Source organism: Ailuropoda melanoleuca, chromosome 10 (genome assembly GCF_002007445.2).
Source record: "Ailuropoda melanoleuca isolate Jingjing chromosome 10, ASM200744v2, whole genome shotgun sequence".
NCBI lineage: Eukaryota > Metazoa > Chordata > Mammalia > Carnivora > Ursidae > Ailuropoda > Ailuropoda melanoleuca.
In genome coordinates this window covers 88669730-88686413 of record NC_048227.1, presented here as the reverse complement: position 1 = coordinate 88686413, position 16684 = coordinate 88669730, and the positions used below count along the sequence as shown (strand labels likewise).

Genomic DNA, 16684 nt, shown 5'->3' with positions numbered 1-16684 from the left:
GGAGGAGGGGCAGAGGGAGAGGGAGAATCTCAAGCAGATTCAGATTCTCCACTGAGTGTGGAGCCCAGCGCAGGGCTGGATCTCATGACTCTGAGTTCATGACCTGAACCGAAATCGATAGTTGGACGCTTAAGCAACTGAGTCACTCAGTGCCCTGGAAACCAGGTATTTCTAAGACGGAAACTAAACAAACCCCCTAAGACCAAATACACAGCATTTTTTGGTACCATGAGAATTCAGAGAGGAAAGAGGAAAGAAAAATGACTGAACCCAATCGACTAGTAATAACTTGTGTTAGAAGGTCTGCTTAATCTCTTCCAGTCTGCTCAGGGATCACCCTGGCCAGAAGCAACAGGTGATTTGTTGAAAATAGGGACCCTGCTGCCTTCTCAAGTAACATGAGCTATGAGGCCAAGATTAAACAGGTTTCCCCTCATTGATGTTTTTTGCCTATTTCTTTGATAAAAATCTGATATGGAACAAGGAGGGAATTTTTTTTTTTTTAAGATTTTATTTATTTGAGAGAGAGAGAGAGAGCACGGGCAGTAGGGGGAAGGGCAGAGAGAGAGGAAGAAACAGACTCCCCGCTGAGCAGGGAGCCTGATGCAGGGCTCCATCCCAGGACCTGGAAATCATGACCTGAGCCTAAGGCAGACGCATAACCGACTGAGCCACCCAGGTGCCCCCAGAGGGAATTTCTTGACTACTCATCAAACTCAATGCTATGCTAGGTAAGTGTACTCTTCTTTGCTGCAGGACAACCAGGAAGAGGCCAAGAATATCTCTGCATAGAATTAAAATCTGTCTTTCCTGCGACCTGTTTAGACAGGCATTCCTGGAAGGGTAGTATGTTCATCTTTATGTCCCTGGTATCTAAGACAGTTCTTAATATATCAATAAATAATTACTAACTTCTTGGACAAATCCATGTATCATCTGAATTTTCAATTTTCTTTCACTAGATAATTTTAGACTAGATTGTAAACTGAGGCTCCACTGAATAGTGAAAATATCACCAATGGAGAACAAAGTTTAGATTACCAAGCCTGCCCATGAATTAACACTGGTAAGCACTACCATTTACTGATGAGCTGGAACTTTATGGATACACTACCTAATTCCCAAGATGGATACAATTGGCTCTACTAATGAGGAAACCAGAGTTAAATGACTTGGCCAAAGTCAAATATCTTTCAAGTGGCCAAGTCAGGAATCAAACCCTTAAGTGCCCAGCTCCAAAGCCTGCCCTCCCGTCTCCACCATGGATGGAACTTCCATAGCCTACCCAGGGAGATGGCAACTGCCAGGTGAGCCTCAGTCTTCAGGCCAACTTGATGGCCTTCTCTGGCTCTGCCTGTCCTGGCATCTTAGGGCTCATATATCTACTTCAGCACAGACATAGACACTATATCTTACTGTATGTGTATCTGTTTCTAGTGCTCTACTCAAATGCATACATTCTAAAATTAAAAATGGTATCTCAAAGGTGAATTAGCTCAATCAAATTTACAATTAATGGGTAGGGGACAAATTCACAATTAATAAGGCATTTCTCCCACCACTTCTTTTTCCTAATTTGAGCAATTTTATAAGACTACCAGATTTATGAGATTCCCTACAGTGTTTTCATAGAATGGGCATTGATTAGTTATTGACTGCCTCCTGATTCCTTCTCTTTATACTTGAATTGCAAAGATTTTTTTAAAATGCAAAGTAGTATCTTAGTGGGGCTAAGACATAGTACTAAGAAAAGACAGAGAAGGGATGGCGCCTTTAGGAGGCAGGAAGTTCAGTGTTTATTTTGAGAGCAGAGGTGGAAATACTTAGTTCCAATAGTTTTTTTTTTCTTTAAATAGGATATACAGTTCAAAAGTTATAAAAAGTAAAACCCTTTTTTAACATGAAAGTTAAATTACAGATTTTTATGCTTAATTGGTATAAAATATATTACTTATAGAATAAAATACATACTCATTGAATAAAATACATTCTCTTTAATGTGATCATTATGCATTATGAAGTGTTTTACAGTAAAAAGCAACAGAAATTCAGAAATGCTTGTTATAATAATGATGATGAGCATGTATTATTTTCATTCTAAAATAAAAAATACACTAAGACTGTAAATAGTTTTAATATCTCCAGGCAATAAGTAACATTTCATTATATTCCTCTTTTAACTTCTAGAAAAAACAAATAACTTTATTTTTTTCAGTGTTAGGTAGAAAATAATATGCATTGATGTGCATTATAATTGTTACCTCTTTTTATATTTTTGAATATTCTGATTTTTGCCAACAAACATGAGTCACTTGTGTATACACAATGTACTTACATGCACAACATTCTAAATTGTTCATTTTTCCTATTTTTTATCTTTAAAAAGTGTACATTTTTTTAATCTGAAAGAAATTATTCTGATTTTTCTTTGAGGAAAACAAATTTATAATATAAATCCAGTTCTAAAAATGCTGCCCTTTAGACTTCCACAAGTATCGGGAGAAATGGGAGAGACAATGTCACAGGGTAAAAAATGAGCCTCAGATGCGAGGAGGAAGGGGCCCTGGCTGTGCTCTGGGGCTCAGAGTTTGCTCTGCAGGGGAGACGCTAGTCATGTGCCTTGAAAGTACTCTTAAACAGACACTAGGCCTGCAGAGGAAAAACCGACCAAGTAGATCTCCCCTGCAGCTTAGAAGTCCAGCACAAAAATCTATTTTTGTTCCAACACAAAGTTAAAGAGAAAAATCCTCTCCATTATAACTGGAGATGGATGAGTTTAACCTTTCAACAACAGACATGAGTTAGAAACTATTTCTAGGGTATGGAAAATGTAATCATGGGGACTCTCACTGCTTGCATATTTTTGCTCCTGCTGTGATCTTTACTCATTTCCCTGGCCACCCCCTACCTGCCTTTGTGAAGTTCAGCATTTGAATATCAAGCTAGCTGGGAATGGTGGATGTAGCAATTTTATTTGTAAAAGATGGCAGCAATCACACCTCCAGCCCACACGTTCTTCTACAGTATGACCTTGCGATCCCCCATTGAGAGGCAGAGCTAATTCCCCTCACCCAGAAGCTGGGCCCATCGTATGACCTACTTGTAACTAACAGAATGTGGTGGAGTAAGGCTGGGTGTCTTCTGAAATGGGGTCAGATAAGGCCATACAGCTTTCACCTTGTTCTCTTGGGGCACTTGCTCTGGGGAAAGCCAGCTACCATGGAAGAAGTCTGACCACTCTGAGGCCACACGCTGAAGAGGCCACATGTAGGTGCTTTGGTGGACAGCCCCAGCCGAGCCCAGCTTCTGAGCCATCCTCTTGAAGACACCAGACATTGTAAAAAAGACATCTGGGACCCTCCAGAGCAACCTCTTTGTCAGCTGAGTAACACTCAGTGACCACAGTCAATCTCGTGAAAAGCAGAATTGCCCAGCTGAGCCCTGACTAAATCCCCAACCCACAAACTATAAGATAGAATAAAATAGTTGTCATTTTCAGCCACTAAGTTTTGGGAAGTTCACTGCACAGAAATGGTGACTGGAACAGGGTCAACTAGGAGTCACTCAATGAGAGGTGGGTGACCAAAAGCCCACAATTTGGGGAGGAGAATGGAAGAAAACTTGTAAACAGTGTACACTATTTCTTTTTTTTTTAAGATTTTTTCAAGTTTTTTTTTAAAGTAATCTCTACACCCAGCATGGAACTCGAACTCATGACCCCAAGATCAAGAGTTGCATGCTCTTCCGACTGAGCCAGCTAGGCACCCCTACACTATTTTTTACAAAACAACACAGCAGGTGCCTTGACTAGGCCTTCCATTGCAAAACAACTAAAATCCTGAATATAACATTTAAAAATTATTTTAAATGTACTGATCAGCCAGTAAGAAAGTAAACAATACTTTGACAGAAAAGAATAAATGAAGATGAAGCCCAGAGAAATGATGTAAGCAGAGAACTGAAATTGGGTTTGACCTTGAGGGCATTTGCTACGTTAAATGTGGTGACTGCAAGGAGTCATTTTCATAGCTTGGTGAAATACTGAAGACAAGGGACGAAACTTGCCCAAGGTGGAAAGTCCAATAATGACCCTCCCGCCATAGGGAGGGGTTCTTACAGCACAGCCTCAGTGAAGGGTGTGCTAGAATGTCTGATCCCAAGGACAGCACAGATAATTTCATGCTCGTGCTTAGCAGGTGAGGCAGAATGAAATCTACCCTGGGAATATGAATCAGTAAGTAGCACTCACATGGGTTTACAGCCTGAATTCATGGCACTAAGGTGGTCCAAAATAACTCACCTTTATATTAAAATAATATTAGATAAAGCAGTCTTTACAACAGAAAGCATTTCTTGAATAGAGTCTCATCATAAAGGCCTCATCAGGAAAATGTAATTATCCTCAACTTATGTACATCTATTGACACCATCTCAGAATACAGGAAGCAAAACAGAATTATAAAGAGAAGGAAAGATCCATATATGTCGTGGGAGAGGTAACACATCCCTCTCTTGGTATGGGGCCAAGCAGACAAAAAAACAAAAAACAAAAAATGGAAGGATACAGAAATCTGAATGAGACTCACAAGCTTAAATTAAGTTTCAGACATACTTAAAACTCCATACCCCAGAACTACAGAACATACACTGTTTTCCAGGATATATTGGACATTTATAATCACTGACCACACACATTTAAAATCCCAATATTTAAAGTCACATCACAGTCCAATTAAATCAGGATCTTTGGGGGTGGGACCCAGACTCAGGCATCACCATTCTTAAAGCACCCCCACCCCGCCCCATGAGAGCAACATGCAAATAAGGTTGGGAACCACTGACATACAGCATCATTTACAGCCTTCAGTGGTTGTATCAGAAAATAAGAAAAGAAGAAGGTTAATGATGTTTTTTAAAGATTTTATTTATTCATTTGAGAGAGAGAGAGCGGGGGGGGGGGGGGGGGGGGGAACAGAGGGAGAGGGAGAATCTGACACTCTGCTAAGCGGGGAGCCTGATGTGGGGCTCAATCCCAGGATCCCAAGATCAGGACGAGCCGAAGTCAGACGCTCCCACCCAGGCGCCCCAGAAGCTTAATGATTTAGAGACTCCACCTTAAGTTAGAAAAGAATGGCCAAATAAAGCCAAGAAAATTAGGAGAAAGATCAAAAAGCAAATAGCAACACAGGAAACACATCAGAGATGATCCATAGAGCTCAAGGCATATCTTGTATCTTCTAAAAACATCAGTTCTAGGTAAATTAACAATTTAAATGTGAAAAGCAAAACTATAAATGTTTTAGGAAACAGTATAGCAGAATACATTTAAGATTTTGGAATGGGAAGAAATTTTTTCAAAGAAACAAAATCACAAGCCACAAGAAAAGGTGGATAAATTCACTACCTTAAATTTAAGAAATCTTTTTGTCAAAAGATAACCATAAATAGAATGAAATGTCATAAATTGGGAGATACATACGTATTTGCAATATGTATAACTGGAATATATGAAGAACTCCTAAGAATCAGCAAGAAATTGACAACCCAAAAGAAAAGAGACAAAAGACAGGCATAGAAGTGGAACGTGAATAACCAATAGGTATGAAAATATGCTCAACCTCATTAATAATTAATGAGAGGCAAAGTATAAGTACAATGAGATGTTACTTCATAATCACTAGGTTATCAAGTAAAAAAACAAAACAAAAAGACTGACCATCACATGTTGGCAAGAATATTGGACTACGGTTAACCTTTGCTGTGGAAAGGTAAACCAGAGCCATCATTTTGGAAAGCTGTTGATACTGCCTAGTTTCGCTGAATATCCCTCCATTCCAGGACCCAGCAATTCCATCACAAGGAATATATGCTAGAAAAAGTCTTGGATCAGTGAACTTGAAGATGATACAGGAATCTTCAAAGAATATAGCTTGTACACCTAAAATCTGGAAACCAACTAAATAATTAACAACTGAGTGGATAATTATTGTGTGACGTATACATACAATGGAGTATTACATTCCAGTGAAAAAGAATAACTATTGCCTAGTCCATCAACCCAGATTCTTTTGTTAGGTGAATAATGCAACACCTGCAAGTACGTTGTATGATTCCAATCACTGAGATTCCCAAACTGGCAAAACTAAGAAACACATACGTATTGTTTAGGAGTATACATAAGGCAGTTAAACTCCAAAAAAGAAAAGAAAGGGAATGAGTAACACAAAAGTCGTGGTGGTTATTCCTTATGGAAGGGAGGGAAAAGCAATTGGGGAGGAGCCCACGGGGCCCTGTTCAGGTGCTAGGAATACTCAGGGATTAATAAAACAGGTATCTTCTTTTTATTATTTAAATGGTATGTTTCATTCATATATTCTCTATCATGTGATGTAATTCACAACTAAGAAAATAAAATGCCAGAAGAATGTATAAGACCCGAGATGGAGTTAGGGTTGAGAAAGAAATGTTATCCATTGTTAACACTTACTCCAAAGACTGCATCAACCTAAAGTCTCATGTCTCCTTGTGGGCATTGGATCCCACATGAGGTAATAAGTGAAGTCTACTGCTGCTGAACGGTGAGGATAAAGTATAGGACGGAAGGCAGATGAAGCACTGGAAACCACTCAGAATTAAGTGGGAGGCAGAAAAGGGAAGAGCAGAGGGCTGCTGGCTGAGGACTGTGATCAGGATAAAACACACTCAATGGTCTTAGCCATGATTTACATCAGCCCAAGAGGGGCTTCCAGACGGAGACATATTTTTCACACCCCATGACAACTTGCTGGACACCTGGACATGAGGGGAGAACAACAGGCAAACGGCAGGCTCCCGCTGTCCACACTGTGCCTCAGGTGATACATTCAAGGCTCACCTCAAGGCTAGGAGGGCTTGCCCCCAAATCCTCCCACCTTCCCCCTCACGCTCCCTCACACTCCAGGCATGCTCTGTCATTCACGGCACTTGTGTCCACGAGTATACCGTCTGACCAGAACACAAGGCTCTCAAGGCCAGGTACTCTTCCTCTTGGTCACCTAGGGAACAGCACAGGGCTGGACGTTACCTAGGGAGCTGTAGGTGTGAGGGCAAGAAACCACATTAAGAAGTTTACAGGCAATTCCTGGTAACCCATAAACTTGACATGTCCTTCAGGAAATGAGGCACTGATTGGTGGTGAGCTTGACACATGACCTGAGTATCGGTCTTCTTCCTCCCCTGGAGGCTGCCCTCAACCTGAGTGATTTTACCTGCCTTGGGGAAGCCTCCTCCATCAGGGCACATTCCTCAGCCTATGTCCTCCATCCCAGCCTCACGGGTCTCTTCCTCACCTTTTCTACATCCACACATTCTCCCGCTGCTCCGTTGATTATGCCCTACTGTATCAATTATCGACTTTTCGAATATGTATTCAACCTTTCCCTTTCTTTGGGCTCCTTCTTTGTGGCATAAAAGATTGCTCAGGTATTTCTTATGTATATAGAAGATTGCAGGCTCCACGATCATCACCCCTCAGGTGACTTACTTCTCTGTCATAGCCAAGATTCTTGAGGTTGTATTTTATTCTTCTTTTCTCCACTAGTCAGGCTTCTACCCACCAGACTACTAAAATGCCCCCTCTTGCCATGTTCCTAACCACTTGTGACCTGACTTTCTCCTTCCTAGGCTGTTGGGCTACATGTTCTCTTCTTTCACCACCTCACAGACATTTCTTCTCTGTGTTCTACCACCTCTTCCTCAATGTCGGGTCCCTTAGGTGCTATTCCCAGCCTCCTTCCCTCTATTCTCATTCCCAACATCCTTCCTTTATGATCTTTTTCCATTCCAGTTTTCATTTCTTCCTATAAGCAAATATTTATTTATTTATTTGAGAGAGAGGGAGAGGGAGAGAGAATCTCAAGCAGACTCCCTGCTGAGCACAGAGCCAGACACAGGGCTCAATCTCACGACCACAAGATCACGACCTGAGCTGAAATCAAGAGTTGGATGTTTAACCATTGGGCCACCTAGGCGCCCCTGAGCAAATGATTTCTATCTACATCTCCAATATGTGCTTGACATGCAGTAGGTGCTTTACAGCGTGAAACCTCCTACTAAAATGCACAGCATATTATTAAATACCTCGCTCTAGCATTAGGACTGGATGTGGCATGAGTTTATTCCATACGAAATTTTGCGTAGAGAAAAAATTAGAAATCGTTATTTGGAAGAAAAAAAAGAAAGAAAGAAAAAAGAAATCATTATTTGGGATATTAGGAAAATCCTAAAGTGAAGAATTTGAAAAGAAAAGGTGGCAAAATTCTTTGCCTTTGGAGCCATATCATTCATAAAATAGTTTTTCTCCATGAGGGGACCCACTATACATTTCAGTTTTTCTGGACTGTGAGCTATGAAATAGATTAGGGATTGGTAAACCATCGTCCACAGGGCAAATCTGATCCACCATCTGTTTTTGTAAATAAAGTTTTATTGGAACACAAATACATCCATTCACTTACATACTGTCTATGGCTGTTTTCACACTCTAACGGCAGAGCTGAGCTGTTGCAACAAAGACTTATAGAAACAGTGTGCTGGCCTTGATATAGAGCAATATCTTTTTCACAGTTAACATATCCTTATTTTATTTATTTATTTTTTTAATTTTTATTTTAAGTAGGCTCCATGCCCAATGTGGGGCTTGAACTCATGACCCTGAGATCAAGAGTCAAATGCTCTACCAATTGAGCCAGCCAAGCACCCCTTAACATATCCCTTTAAAATGATAACTTGCATAAATTATATTTTCTAAGCGTAAGGATAACTCATGGCTGTGGGACCACCCCCCTTCAATCCAGGTATGAATGCAGGCAGGTTACAGGGTAACTAAGAATGAATTTTTCTGAGACTTAGCTGAAAGAAGCTCACTGATATTACTAAATATATCACTTCAGTGGCTTAAATAACCAAAGGCAGAAAATTGTGGAGCTACCTGGTACTCTCTAAGCCTCCTGGGATGACTGAGCGTGTGTGTGTGTGTGGGGAGGGTGGTAAGTGGATACTGAAACTTCGAGAGCAGCAGTAAAATCATAAACCAATAAAATCATGGCTAAAACCACGAGGGCTCTTGCCTTGTCTGCAGGTGTTAACCTGGCCCAGGGCTTGTCTGCCCGGCGATCGTAGTCAGGAGAATCGGTGACTTCTACATACTCATTAAACCGCAGGATCCTTCGAGCTTGTAGCTCCGCCACCGTGGGCCTCAGGCTGAGCTGCAGGGGGATGGGGACAAAAAAGGACAAGTTCAGGGAACCTTTACAGCCTCATGGTGGCAAGTTTTCTATAGAGAACTTCAAAGTTATGGTTAAATAAGGTCACTTTCAGATATCCGAAAGGAAAAAAAAGGCAGCAGCATCTTGGGAGTTTCTAATGAGAACCAGAAAGCAATGTGCCCTAATTCTGAGACTATAAAAATCATCATTGTTAGATAGGTCACAGGCTTCGGCGGCCACCTGCATTATGCTATTTTCCCCACCTTGCCTGGCACTGTCATAAAGACACCTGTCATCTCTGACACAAGGAGCACAAAGCAACACAGACACACTAGCAATCCGGATAGAGGCTGGCTGGTTTGGAGACTGAATCATGCAGCCCAAAGCACTCTTAACTTCTAGAAATGAGATCTCTGTTCCTATTATATTAAACCTCCATATTCAGAAATGCACAAAGTTATGACAAAGAAATGGTCCAGTAAAGGGTATGCTTAGAGTGGTCTTCTGTGAGAAGCTAGGGACCACGCCCAGATTTGACATTACCCTTGCTTGCTGCAAAAGGTGCTGTGCAGAAATCAGCAAGGGCACGGAACAGTATGTTACTGGGCCAGAACTGCTTAAAATAGGCTGAGACGATTAAGACACTTCTAATAACTTGGATTCTTCCTATGGTCTTTGTCAAATTCAAATTTATAGTTCTATCTAATCTACTCAGCCCTGTGTATTTGATCTTTCCCAAGCCCAAGAACAAGAGCCCTGGCTGACAGGCATCATCTACTCTCTGCTCCTCAGGTTCAGGCTTTTGTGGCCTCTCTCGGTCTGGAGATGCAATAGATCCAGGCCTCTGTTGTAGCCACGGGGTCCATTTTCAGGACCTTTTCTAGCCATACATGTACTGTGCATGTGGCTGGACCATCCACTGTCTAAGTTCCTCATTTGCACAGATTCAATTTTTATAAAAAATTAAGCACTATAACACATAAAAATGATGTTTTTGTGGTAAAAAAAAATCCCCCTTCTTGAGCCTTAGTTTCTTCTTGAGTAAAATCAGAGGCTGAACTAGGTCAGTACTCTACCATTCAAGTCCCTCAAGGACCCTTAGAAGGCCTGGGTCTATACTCTGACTTCACTTGAGCTGGGGTATGGCTACCGCGGCTCCTTCTAGCTTCATAAAGCCCTGGTAGGCAACAGACAAAGGGAGGGATGATCTAAGTGGTACTCTTCTACTGTCAGGTGTAGTCCAATCTCGACTGCTAGCTTCCTACTGCCTCTCTGGGGCAGGGGGCGCTAAGGAGGTAGAGAAACCAAGGCCTCTGGGAAGTGCCCAAAAGGCAAGTGACCAGAGACCACATGGGTCAGAAATTCTTCATCCAGTCTTTCCCTTTAGGACCATGCTATTAGTACTATGGAATGTCCTGCGTCTACGACAGAGAGCTCTGTAGAGTGGAGGCAAGTGGGAATCAGGGGTCGGGTCAGCGCGGGCTCTGTTGCTTCCTGGAAGGGCTCAACTGGATGGAGAAAACATTATGATGTATGGCAAGGGTGAGCCTGGAACAATGAGGGGTTACTGCTTATCTGTAGCTGGTAACTTAACAGCCACCGAATGTTAGAAGAGCCATCTCTAGCAATTCAGTTCACAGAATCTTTTTCAGCTTGATCGTTACTTGACATTTAGGGTCTTTGAAAAAAAAAAAAAAAGAGATGAATTAAGGATCTTTCTCCCTAAAAATAAAAAAAAAAACCTCTCAAAATACAGCCTCCAACTTTTCCATAGGAACGGAGTTTCTTCTACCTGCCTTAGAATGCTTTTGCTGTGGACTCCCCAGCCAGCCCAGATAAATGTGGGTCAGGTCACACACTTCCCCGCAGATGTCATATTTTTCTCATCCTGCCTTATCCAGGTGTGAAAGGTATATGTGAAGAATTACTGAATACAGATTTATAATGAAATACAATGAAATATAAACTCTGATACAGCTTAATTTTTCTAAAGACTATTATTATTTTAACACTTACAGAAAAGAGTGACGGCCCTGGTATCAGATTTGTATTTTCACAAGTGGGTAGAAACAGCTGAGTCTTGGAGGTAAGCCACTTGTCAGTGTGCGTAGCCCTGCAGTGGCAGGTAGGGTGATCAAGCTCACTTAATAATTACTGACCCAGCTCACATGGAATAGTGGCAGACCTCCAATTTCATATTTATTTCATATTGCCAAGACGGCACAGAAAACGTGAGCGTTTTTAAAAACTACATATTGAAAAATGTTAATAATGGTTATCTCTGAATAAAAGACACTTGCGTGATTTTCTTTTCTTTTTTGTTCCTTTTTGCACTTAAAAAAAAAACACACCCGTTATGTTTTATTTTCATAATCAGTAAATGTAATTTAAAACTTCTGATTGTTATAGCTTTTCAAAATCAACATAGCATGCAATTGTAAATATAAACATAATTGCTATCGTATGCATTACATTGATTTTAATGTCTATGACTGGTTAGTAGACTAAGAGGAATAATTATTCCTCAAGGCCAGATTTAAAGGGAGGGAGCTGATCTCAAAACACACACGCTCATTAACGGTCACAGTTTCATCACCTTTCTGCTGAGTCTGCGTTTAAGTTCCATTTTTGCTTCTTGTTCTTCTTCTTCATTCTTCTCTGTTTATTAATGGGGGTGGGAGAGGAAAGGCATGAAGACTTAGTTACTATAAATGGTTTTATAATCAGAAAAGTAGATCGGGCCACAATTACTTGACTTAGATAATGACCAAACACTCCAACATCTTTAAAAAGTTGCCAAAAGATTTTGCAGAGAGATCTATCCTTCATTTATAGATATATTACTTTTTCTCCTTATGGGATTGGTTTCTTTACTAATTGTAAACCTTTCAGCTTCCTAGCTTCATATTCTATTCTGAAAAAAATTACACACGTGCCCACACTCTGGTGAAAACCTTTCATTGCTGAACATCTCTTGGGCTTATAAGCACAATTTATCAGAATCCAGATAAACATTTACTTCTGGATCTGGCCTTCCCATGAAAATCTGACACATATCAAAAGAGCAAATTAGAACCATCTGATGCATGTCTGAGTTGATTTCCATTCAAATCCAACCAAAATACTTTATTTGTCTGCTTTGGTTTCCACAGAAGCAAAATGTAGTCATTTCTTTGGACTCTGCCTTCAAACCAGAATGTTCTGAATGGGGTTATTATGGTGTACGGTTGATGGAGATGATTTATTTTCTTGTGACTTTGACTTTCCAAAGTCTTCTGTTTCTCTAGTCCTTCCCCAAATGGTACAATTTAATGGCCATTCTAATGAATGTTCTCCAATGGATGGGATGAAGAGAAAAATGACCAGAAATTTTAAAGGAATAAACAACCCCCTTCAGGTTTTCATGGTTGCTTATTTGATGAACTTCTCTCTGTTGCTTTCAGCAGCTCATCATTTGTTCAATAAGTGAGCACAACCTTTACTTCTTGGACACCATTGCTTACAAAAGATTATCTTTTAGAAGCTGCTGTTATGAACTCTATTGAAGGAACATCACACGATACAAAGCCTCCACCAAAAGGAAAAAGAAAAAGTTTTCTTGAAAAAGAAAAGTTTCCTCTATGAAAAGATAAATTTATTTTTAAAATTCAAGTAGACTTCTTACCATTAGAATTGTTTTTCTCATGAATAAAATATCCATATTCAATATTGGTACCAACTGTATTTGTTAGCAGAACACGCTAAATTCTCTATTAATTTTTTCTTATCTGGACAAGGAAAAGTTTCAACATTCTTCCTAAGTACTAATTTTAATTCATTAGAAAGAGGATGACCTGTCTGGTTACACAAAGAGTAAACATAAACTGGGATCATGCTGCAGGATAAGAAACAACCAGTTAGTAAAGTGCCTGTGTGTCCAACAGATTTCGTTATAATTCAGGTTTCTTCCTATGAAAACACTGTGGGTTTTTCTAATTGCTTCACAAAATATATACCTTTGGTATTCTTAAAATACATCCTTACGGTCAAATATTTACTTTACATGAGTTGGATAAGGCATGTAGGTTATAAATTATACATAACAGACGAGAGCCAAACTTGTGGTTCATGTGATTCAAACTATGGCTTTACAAGGTCAGCCTATGATGATATTACTAATAAAAGGGAAAATATAATCCCCAGAGCATTTTAGTCAATTCCTCCTACACAGTGACTGTGCTGTATTTTTAAAGGTACTTTTCAAAGACAGAAAAGTGGATATCAAACATGACTCAAAGCCAACAAATGCTTTAATTTTCACGAGGGAATATTCGACAATTTCATCTTAAGAAGCACAGTGCACACCTGGGTGACAGCATGTTACCTATTCAAAAAAAAGAAGGGCCAACTGCAGTTGAGGGAGTTAAACAAACAGGACTTTACCACTTGGGAATTCTTGTTAACATCAGGAGCTGACTTCCTTCCATATTTCCATATTTGAAATTGTGTTTTTAAAGAAATTAAAGAAAGTGAAAGGTGGAGGGAAGTCCACACGACTGTTGTTCTGCATTTTTCTAAATACTTGTAAAATCTCTTGCAAAGAATCAAGGTTAAATCTTAACTTAGTTTAAAAAATTCACTGAGTTTTTAAAATGTTTCCTTTGCTTACTAGAGGGCCAATTATGAAGTAGGATGTAAAGCTTTCTGGTCCCTTTAAGCAGACTGGAGGGATATTCATGAAGGAAGTGACTTGCTCATTGACAAATCTTGCCTTCAGTAACTCCTCACAGCAGGGCTTGGATGGGGAGGTGGGGTGTTTTAGAACAGCCACAGGAAGTGTTTGCCATCACACACAAACAATACATGTGGTTTAACAGCCCTGGGCACTGCAGGAAACCTGCCCAGCTAGCAAGTGTTGCCCACAGCATTTTATGGATGAGCTAAAAGGAGAAGACAGAAAAACGCCAAAACATCAGCACCTGGAATATTATAGTCTTGAGTCATCAATTTGGATACACTAGGTTAAAAAAAGCCACATATTTTTCTGTGGGTTTGTTTCCCTTTTTGCTGATTTACGTATTTTTCTATAAAGGTGTTTTTAACGAATGAAAATGCATTTATAAACCTACTTTGAAATGCATAAAAAAATTACATGGATCAATGGAAGGACAAATACGTGGTATAGCAAGATGTGATAAAATGTTAAAAAGAAGATGTGATACGATGTTAATGGTAGAATATAAACAGTACATCTATCAGTGTTTAATACAAAATTCTTTCAACTTTTCTCTATTTTTAAAAAATTTCATAATAAAATGTTGGGAAAAAATACAAGCATCACTCAACGGCCTGATACATTTTTTTCTCTGTAGAATATATAGCTGGAATTACAGTCACAACTAAATAAATCTGTAACTTCTATCCCTACCTTATGAAAGGTATTCCAGGAGCATCTCTTTTCCTGATAGGCAAACACTGACCTTTCAAGCACCCACACTTACTTTCTACTTTTAACAATATTAAGGAATCAGTTCTAAAATGTACAACTAAATATAACTTTATATGTTCTTTTAAAAAGCCTTGAAGCCGTAAAACAGTTAACAATGCCGTAAAATAGGAAAGCAATGGAGTAAGGTGGATACTGGGAATGAAATACTAAGAAATAAAATGTGTCCTGTGGTTTCCAGTGAAAGTCATCAGCACTGACTGCCGCCTGACTCATGTTTATTAAACTAATGATGAGCTTGGAGTTGACAACTGCTGAATGAGTTTATGCTGAGAATGAGTTCCCTCGTCTGTCAAGACAAGATGACCTAGTTAAAATAAGTGTCCTTAAAAAAAAACACACACCATGTCACACACAGACTTTTCTTTAAAGAGTCAGTCATACTGCTTTTGAACAAAAACCGGAGATGAAATACACGAACAAAAAAGAGCAATCTATGTGGAAGAACCCAGAGGCAAACAGGGTCTGAATAAAGTACTGTAAGCTATGCCGCTGAGTTCCCTGGGACTGGTCAGTGGAATGCTCTGGATGACCTCCACCAGTTCTCTTCTCTGCTTCCCTTGGCCATACAATACTATGTCAGGAGATCATAAGCCAGTTATCAGCCTCTCCAGACTGGAAATGTGTCTTTTGTTTCCAGAATAAGCATGGTTAGATAAACTAAGAAGGAAGTAAGAAAAGGGCTGAAGTCAAATCTGAAGTTGACTTTGGCGTTTCCCTCTTCCCTGAACCTCCAGGAAAATGGGGTATAGAAGCCAAGACAGCACTTAAGATCAACATGTGATAAATTTCTACATCTATGAAACAGTTCCTCAAATAACCAAACACCAGTGTGGTTTGGCACTATTTGTCTCACAGGAGCAGGAAAGAATTACCCAGAATCTGCTCTTCCTTTTTTTCTAGATATTGCATCAGGCATCCACTAAGACATAATCTTTGTGTGTTAGCAGTTTATGGTCTGCACTTGAGCTTACCTAAAATTTAATTCAACAAATATTTTCCAGGAACCTATTATCAAAAGCCATGAGCTTTTTTGGTTTCGTGTTGTTGTCAAAATTAGATGTTGCTTTCATTCTTCCTCAGAATGCTAAAACACAACTTCCTTTTCTCGCCGTGACTTTTTCCATCTCCATCCTGGCTCTTGTACACACTGATGGTCACTTCAGTCCTTCTTTGGGTTCTATTCCAGTTTTTGGTCACACACAGCCAGACCAAAACATTCCAAGGAAAGAATGCCATCCACTGGCAATTCCCCTCACTGTTCAGTCCTTATGGTTGGGTTGTCTTAGTAAAGAGCAACTATACTATAAACATGCCATTAAAATCTTTCGTTCCTTTGGGAAAGAAAACAACTCAGATTGAAGAGTGGGGATCATCCAGACAAGCCAACTTGACTCTAAAAGCCTGACTGAGAAAGATTTCCCACATGCCAGTGGCTCCTTACTATTATATCCGGGGTTCTGCCCATCCCCGCTCTTTGATATTTCATATAATAAAGAGCTCTTTTGAAACCAGGTTAATAATATATAAAACTGCAGCTAGGCTCAATTTAAAAATATCCATTACTTAACTCACTGTGGTTGGTAACCACATTGATACACTATATAACGTCAAACTGCTTCTATTAGTTTTATAGCTTTAATGTATGAACTCCAATGAAGTTCTACTGGACTAGTGAGTAAGAAGTAAAGTCAAAGAAAACAGAGTGGAAAATAGAATGGGAAAATAAAGTAGGAAAATGAATGGAGAACTCCTTAAGTGCTGAGAAATTATAAATAACTCAAGAGGGAAACAGTTATCATAACAAAGGAAAATGAAAAGGACTCAAAAATTTCTTTTACCATAATTCTGTTTTAAATTGAGTCATTTGTTAAACCTGGCAACAAACTGTATTACTAATAATAATATTGGAATGTTTGATTTATTTCCTTGTGGATTCTTTGGCCTTTTCTTT

At 39.6% G+C, this 16684-nt stretch overlaps 1 protein-coding gene and 1 long non-coding RNA gene across 7 annotated transcripts in view; one reads left to right on the top strand and one right to left on the bottom strand.

The window, feature by feature from the left end:
* LOC117804008 overlaps positions 1-940 on the top strand; it is a 31840-nt gene extending 30900 nt beyond the window's left edge. Inside the window, exon 4 of the long non-coding RNA XR_004628166.1 lies at positions 757-940. This is a non-coding gene — a long non-coding RNA (uncharacterized LOC117804008). The remainder of the gene's footprint in view (positions 1-756) is intronic.
* PHACTR2 (phosphatase and actin regulator 2) overlaps positions 1-16684 on the bottom strand; it is a 252458-nt gene that overhangs the window by 21298 nt on the left and 214476 nt on the right. For all 6 annotated transcript variants that reach the window (XM_019796139.2, XM_034669222.1, XM_034669225.1 and 3 more), the window contains 2 exons: positions 11842-11903; positions 9108-9245 (listed from right to left, as the gene is read on the bottom strand). In XM_019796139.2, coding sequence (XP_019651698.2) covers positions 9108-9245; positions 11842-11903 — 200 coding nt within the window. The remainder of the gene's footprint in view (positions 1-9107; positions 9246-11841; positions 11904-16684) is intronic.